General features: G+C 43.0%; 1 protein-coding gene across 1 annotated transcript in view; it reads right to left on the reverse strand.

Annotated features, from left to right (window-relative positions):
• CACNB4 (calcium voltage-gated channel auxiliary subunit beta 4) overlaps positions 1-1,107 on the reverse strand; it is a 151,711-nt gene extending 150,604 nt beyond the window's left edge. The window contains 1 exon segment of the mRNA XM_006024544.3: positions 861-1,107. Coding sequence (XP_006024606.1) covers positions 861-905 — 45 coding nt within the window. The 5' untranslated portion in view covers positions 906-1,107.
• Positions 1,108-7,927: the final 6,820 nt, after the last annotated feature.

The raw sequence follows: 7,927 nt of genomic DNA on the forward strand, positions 1-7,927 counted from the left end.
TGCTTTGGTAATCTAAGCAGTTTTCTTTCCAAGTGGTTATTCTGTCCCTCAAGGGTTTCTGTTTAGCCACAGTAGAAAAAAAGGTACCAGGGCTAAAAAGAACCACCACCATCACCAGTACCTAAATAAAGCTTGTAGGCACTAATCATTAGCATTCCCTTTCTTAGGCTTAGTGCTATGACTACACTAACACAGGCTTTAGGATTCACAGTGAATCATTTTGTCACGATTGCCATAGACTTGTCATTGTAAATGAGGGGGAAATCATTTCTTTAAAAAAACAACACACCTCAGCCTCCTTTGGACTCATCTTAACGCTGCATTTTACCATTGGTACTAAGGGATTATATTATAGCAAACACTCGCGCTGCTTCTTTTCTTTGTTAAGATAATCAAATGCATCTGCACTGATAATTTAGCCAGAGAGCACATATAACACAGATGGCAGCTCAGGAACTTCCGCTCCAACTCGATCAAACAAACATTTAGTATTATATAATTAACATTTTTTCTGTTACGCTGATGAATGTAACATGTAAATTATCTGAAACAGCTTTCGGCATACGTAAAACTGTCTTCCATGAAGCATTTACACGCCCCATGAGAGCAGAAGTGTAGCTTGTAATCTATAAATTATAGTACACAAAATGCTTTTAAGCCTTTCATGAAATCCCTAAATTCTGCTGCTTGACAATAAATTATGTAATGGAGGATTATTTCAGGTGACTCCCAAAACTGTATACAATGCATCACAAGACAGTCAAGCTTAAACCCAGAAACAAAGCCTGATTTTTGCTCCCTGCTCTCTCCATATCTTATTAGGCTGTTCAGGAAAAAATATTATCTATGAAAATACTTACCGCCTCCGAGTCTTCAAATCCATGCAGGTACAAATTGTCGTACATGGAGGTCTAATAATCCAAAGCACCTCTCTCAATGCAAAACTGAAATTGCTACAAAGCCACAGCTAGTGTTAAAATGTAGAGAAGGCCTATACAGAGGAACTGAGCCTGCCCTGTCAATTTTCTGTGGATTCCCCAGCCAAGAAGCTATTCATTCACATCATAGAGGGGAAGGTTATCCCTAGAGGCAGCCCAGACCTGGCATTTTATCTGCCTTCCAAATACAGAGCATAAAAGCAAACCGTTCCCCAACCAAGGACTGATGACAGAGCTAGAAAAGAGCTCCGTGATTGGCTGAGCTGCCCAGCTTCAGTCAGCTGGAAGAGCATTCTCTGATAGTGGATGGTGAGACGTAGGCATATACCTTTGCAATGAGCTCTTTCCTGATTATTTCCTCTCTTAAACACATAAACAGAATCTGATCCCAGTTCTTTAAAAAAAGTGTTTATACAGTAAGGGCTGTTAGTATTTACTACCTTGCCTATTTTTTAAAAAAATATTTACAAATTATAAATATATCCCGGATGTTTGGAAGATTTTTATTTATAATCAACAAAATGTAACACAGAAGAATACACTGTATTAGAAGAAGCATCTGCATTTAACAATTAAAGTGCAATTTAAATTTTTGAAAGGGACAATTATGCATTTCACACAACCGCAGAGGGAAAGGGCGAAAGAAACCCCAAACAGACGGGGAGATTTTTTTTTGTTCATGCACTATTTTTTTTTTAAATATCCTAACCCCCCCCCAAAACAAACTTTATTTGTGAGACAACATATACCACCTTCTTAAGCACCAGTAGCCTCATACGAAATAGAAAAGAAGAAAGTCAGATCATATGATCGTAGGAAAATAGAGCTGAAAGGGACCTTGTGAGGCCATCTAATCCAGCCCCCTACTCAAGGCAGGATCATCCCTGACTAAACAACAAGGACAGGAATCAAAACCATGTGTGCAGAGCACAATGGACTAACTAGCAGTCCCATCACCTTAACCCCTTGTCCACACCCACTTTTAACTTCAGCGCTAATATTATTTTTATAATGAGCAACAAGCTTGTCCAGATTTTTCTTTAAAAGTATCTTTCAGTGGAAATCCACAAATGGATTTTAATCTAGCACTTTCCTTTTCATTCCAGACAAAATTGTCAGTAATATGTTTATACAGTAATTACATTTCTTTATTAGTGTCTCTTGGTCATAATTTTGTACTATCTTAAAACAAGTTCATACAGAAAAAGGTTGGATAGGGCCAAATTGTGATCCTCGGACTCACATTGATGAATAATGGTTCACAAGAATATAGTTCTGTGTAAATTGAGTCACAAGGGGGCTGGTCAATGGGATGATCTGTATTAGTAACTGCTCCCCAACAGGAGCTGGGATTTCTCAACTAAAGGCTATGTCCCAACCAGCAGGGGCATGCAATTGCAACAGCACAAATTTGTGCTGCTACTATGTGCCCCAGTGCATGCCCCTTCACAAGCACTTTGCTGCGGGACACACTGTCCCACAAACTACCCTTGCCCAGCTCCTCCTGCCTCCTGGCATGCTGCAGCAGCCAGGGCACAAATGGAGCAGTAGAGATGCTCTGGCCAGCAGCCAGAGAGTCTCACAGAAGGACCAAGCCTCCATATGTTCCAGCATGCACTATTTTCACCTGCACCACGCTGCTTTTTTTCTTGGGGTTTGTTTTTTTTTTTTGCTACTGAGAAATCCCAGTAGCAAATTTTGCCCCCATACTGCAAATTTGCAGCGTGGAGCTCATTTTAATGTTCCACACATGCGGTTTATGGCTCCAATAAGAGGTTTGCAGCACCACAAACTGTGCATGCCTGCATGCAGGGACACGCCCTATGTCTGCACATTAATGGGCACTGTAAATTTGAGATGAAAATAATTCAGTGAGCAGTAAAACAGCGCAGCTGTCCCAGCAAGGCCTTCCCACCTTCTGCATATGCTATGTCTACAATGAATAAAAATCTATTTAATGTATTACCTGACTTTCAAGCTAGGATCAATTGTTGTCCAAAGTTTGTCCTCCTTGTCCAAATATTCTAAGGCAAATTCCTTGAAGAGAAAACCACAATGACACCCTTTTGCAATTAACCCTTCCACAAACTTATTTGTACATACAATGATCACACACTCATGTAATAATGTATCTGTACTATGTTTAGATAGTTAGTCAGTGCCCATAACCCAGATTCTCTTCCAAATTCCCTCTTTCTTGTGACTGGGTATTGATATCTCTAACCCAGGGCCCCAGCTCCTGAAATCATACAAGCAAATAAGACTCACAATTTCATTTTTAAATGTTTCTAGCCCTTCTGTGTGCAAAAGAAAAAAAATGAAAATCTGACCCATGCATAGTGCCTATCTGAGTCTGCAGAGAGCCGGAAACAAGAGCACTATGAAGTTGTGAACTGCCAAAAGTATCTTAACTCTGAAACCTTCCGCCATTTCAAAGGGGAGGGCAAAGCCATGGTGCAGAGGCAGAAAGGAGAGACCCTATGCAAAGGTGTAGAAAGACTGGGCTTCTGCTCCAACACTACTAAACCTAAGAGAGCTGAGCTGCTACATTTGGGGAGCCTTCTCCAGTGCTTATGCTTATAAGGGAATTTGACCCAATATGTAAAAAGTTCACTTGGTTCAGAGTTGCAAATTGTACCTTGAGATGCTAGGATTAGTGAGGCATTTTCTTGATAAATTAGCATTTCAGCATATCTAACTCCCACTTTGAAGCATATGACAACTAGACATGGGTAACAGGGTCTAAACAATATGGATACGCAGGCAAAAAGAGAATCATAGAAAATTAGGGTTCGAAGAGACCTCAGGAAATCATCTAGTCCAAGCCCCTGCTCAAAGCAGCACCAGCCCCAATGATCATACCAGCCAAAGCTCTGTCTAGCCAAGTCTTGAAAACCTCCAAGGATGGAGAATCCACCACCTCTATGGGTAACCTGCTCCAGTGTTTTACTACCCCGCTAGTGAGAAAATTCTTCCAAATATCTACCCTAACCTTCCCTTACTGCAACTTGAGACCATTGCTCCTTATTCTATCATCTGTCACCACTGAGAACCAACTAGCTCCAACCTCTTTTGAACCCCACTTCAGGTAGTCAATGGCTACTATTAAATCCCCTTTCAGTCTTCTCTTCTCTAGACTAAATAAGCCCAGTTCCCTCAGCCTCTCCCCAGAAGTCCTGTCCCCCAGCCCCTGAAACACTTTCGCTGCCCTCCGCTGGACTTTCACCAACTTGCCCACATCCTTTCTGTAGTGGGGAGCCCAAAACTGGACACAGTACTCCAGATGTGGCCTCACCAGTGCTGAAGGGAGAGGCATAATCACTTTCCTTGAACTACTGGCAACGCTCCTACCAATGCAGCCCAGTATGTCATTAGCCTTCTTGGCAACAAGGGCAGCCTGCTGGCTCACATTCAGCTCCTTGTCTACTGTAACCCCCAGGTCCTTTTCTGCAGAGCTGCTGGCCAGCCAGTCAGCTCCCAGCCTGGACTGGTGTATGGGCTTGTTCTGTCCTAACTGCAGGACTTTACACTTGTCCTTGGTGAATCATAAGATTTCTTTTAGCCCACTCTTCCAGTTTTCTAGGTCATTTTGAATCCTAGCCCTACCCTCCAGTGTATCTATTGCTCCCCGCCCTAACTTGGTATAATGTGCAAGAAGAAAGGAAAATGAGAGGAGGGAGGAGAAAGCAAATACCCAACAGACTGTATAACTTATTGGTCAGGCAATAACCCAAAGCTTGATGAGCATCTGAATTATCCAGGAAGATGCCTACAGTGTAATCAGGGCAGTGAAGTGCAGCAGCTAAGTATGCAAAAAATACAATTTCTAAAATTGCTTATCTCTTCAAAAAATGTGTGTCTTTTTATTTCTATTGGTACTTAGGTCCTAAACTAAAATAACAAAGAAACATAGGTCTACATTCTACACTGTAATGGGAACCATGTAATGTAACATTTAGGAACAGAACTTAGTGGGTCAGATTTTCCTCTTCTGTTAGTTTAATCCAGGTGATCTCCATCATTCCCTGTGTAGATATAATTTTTAAAAAAAAATCAAGAACCTGAACACTACAAAATACTTAAGCACGTCAAGCTTTAAACATATGTATAGGTAGCAAGATGCTCTAATGCAATACAAATAACTCTGCAATACCAAGTCAGATGTGTGCCCATGTACCTTTCTACTGCAGCACACAACAGGTTCCATGAGGTCAAGGCGCACACAGTGGAGGAATGCGCCAATCTCTGTATAAATACTGAAAGCACTTGCAGCACAAGGAAACAGCAAAAAGAGCTGGAGCTTGCTAAACTACAGGAAAATTCCTTAATTTTCTCAGCCTGGCTAGACAAAATAATGCTTTAGTTTCTCGTAGGGTTACCATATTTCCAGTACCAAAAAAGAGGACACTTGTGGGTGAGAGGAGGAGGGGGAGTGGAGGGGGAGGGGAGGGCAGTGGGGTATATGATGGGGAGGGGAGGAGTGATATGTCCGTGCCCTGCCTCTGCCCTTCACTCCCAAGCCCCTACACCCCCAGCACCTCCAGTGCCCCTCACACCCGACCTGCAGCCCCCTGCCCCTCCCCCCCAGCCTTGCCAGTGCCCCGCACTCCCAACCCGCAGATCCCTGCTCCCCCAGCACTGCCGGTGCCCCTCACTCCCAACCCACAGCCCTTGGCCCCACCAGCCTTGCTGTCCATGCAGCACACGCACGCGCGTGCACACACACAAAATCTGTCTCTCTTACCTGGAAGTTTGCCGCGCACCGACCACGTGACCCCTGACAGCTAATCACTTTGTCCGTTGCTCCCAGCCCCAAGCAGCCAGCCCGGAAAGCACAGGCAAAGTGAAAACCTGGACATTTGCTATCATTTCGAAAACCCACCCAGACACAAGGACAGGGGTCCAAAAAAAAGGGTATGTCTGGGAAAACCTGGATGTATGGTAACCCTAGCTTTTGTATTTGTTGTGCTGTTAAGTTTCTCCATTTCCACCCCACTCTTCCCACACCCACCACCCAATAAAACTGGTAGTGTTTTAAAAATTGCCTAGTTTAGGGCCGTCTAACTTCTGAGTGCAGCTGGCGGGGGAGGAGGGAAAGGCAGCAGCAGCAGTCGAAGACAATGGAAGGAGGTGGTGAGGCCCAGGGGGAAGCAATACCTGGGTTTATGGGGGGAAGTGCAGGGAGTTGAAGTGGGGACACATGAGCCACAAGTTAACCATTTGTTCACCACATGCAGCCCTCAGACAGCCAGTTAAATAGCCCTGGCCTAGTTAACTGAGGAATTCTCTAGCATGCACATTCTACCTGGACAGATGTACAACATTCAGCAACAGCTAAATAGCCAAGCACCCAATTCAGTTAACGTATGTATTCTGTTTAAGAAGCACTGAATCCTGTGCCAGGCTGAGATCTCCCAAAACAGCAGGTTCTGCAACCTGCATGGATACTTGGTGGACTTGTACTTATTAAATCTCTGAATTTTAAAAAAAAACCACCCTAAATTTGCTGGAAGAGTTATTTCTTTTCTGCCCTAAATAATACAGTCATCCATTTCCTACATTAACTGGCAATGCTTAGAAGTAAATAAAAAGTAAACATTTACACTAAAAAAGTCAGTCTGTTTGTTCTGCGTGGGGGGGGGTGTCTGTTTTTGTTTGGTTTTTTTCCACAAAATCAAGGTAGAAAACAAAATTCCAGTGGTTCATACAATGACCAGTGTAGTACTAAAGTGCTACTCCTTCCTTTCATTCTCAACTTTTCAGATTCAAGGCACCTCTTATCTGGCTCAAGACACCTCTCCATAAATTTTGTGAATTAAGCAGCACCCCATTTCAAAAACTCATTCATTTATTACAGGAGTAACTTCCTTGCAGAGGGGGCAGGCTATAGGGGTGGAAGGAAGAGCCAGGAAGGGAAAGCCTGAACCTGCCCTTATCTACTTACCTTCTCACACCTGAAGTCTGAGCCTGCCTTTATTTGCTTCTCTCTGCACACCTTACAAATCTCCTCACACTTCTTGCAGTATCCTTCAAAGGATCTTGTGGCATTCCAGGGTGTATCCACATCCTGGTTGAGTGACTACTGGTTTAAACTAATTCCTTCAATTCATAGGATGCCTCATATGCAAAGATCTCTCCTTGCTTTACAAACACCATCAACAGCTTTGCAGTATATCAGCAAAGTACAGAAGTATCATTTCCAGTTTGCAAAGGAGGAAACCTAGGCCAGAGGTGTTCAGTGATTCATGTAAGGTCACACCCTGAACAAATGACATAGCCAACACTAGGACTTTGGTGTCTTAATGCTGTGCTTAGCCATAGACCAATTTTGTTTCCCTGGCATTGGAAAGAGGCGATCTCAAAGCTGAAATGTGGTCCAGGTGATAAAAGCAAATGTAAAAATAATTATGAGAATATTAAGAAGCAAGGGTATAAATATTAACTTTAAAAGTAATTAAAAAAAATTAAGTCTGTAACACAAGATGACTACAATTACTAACTTTAACACATATTCACAACTGTGTCTCCCTGGGCCTGCAGAGTTTGGGAAAGCTACTATTAACAGCAACTTTGATTTCTGGCTACCTAAAGTATGCTTGGACCAAATTATTAGAACTTTAAGCTTAAATTCCACATTTACATTATCTCAAAAGTCTTCCTACTTCTCAGATACTCACCAGCAGCAAAGAAAAATTAAAGATGGTCCTTCCTCTGTACTTTCCAAAGTCCTTTATTGCTTCTGTCTTTATAGCTGGGAACCTACCAAATTCACGGACCCTAGTGGCCGAGTACACAGCTATATCATGGCCATGGCCACCATTTTAAAGACAGAGCAAAGCAAGCCTCCCATGCCTCTGACTGGCTGAGGGGCTGGTTCAAGGGGCAGAGGGTGATAATTACTGAGTAGACAAACACTTTGTCATTGCCCCCCACTCCCCAGCTTCAGGGGAAAGGTGCTTTTGGCTGGTTTGTCCCTGCTCTGCTGCCCT

This window comes from Alligator sinensis, unplaced genomic scaffold (genome assembly GCF_000455745.1).
Source record: "Alligator sinensis unplaced genomic scaffold, ASM45574v1 scaffold61_2, whole genome shotgun sequence".
NCBI classification, from domain to species: Eukaryota; Metazoa; Chordata; order Crocodylia; family Alligatoridae; genus Alligator; species Alligator sinensis.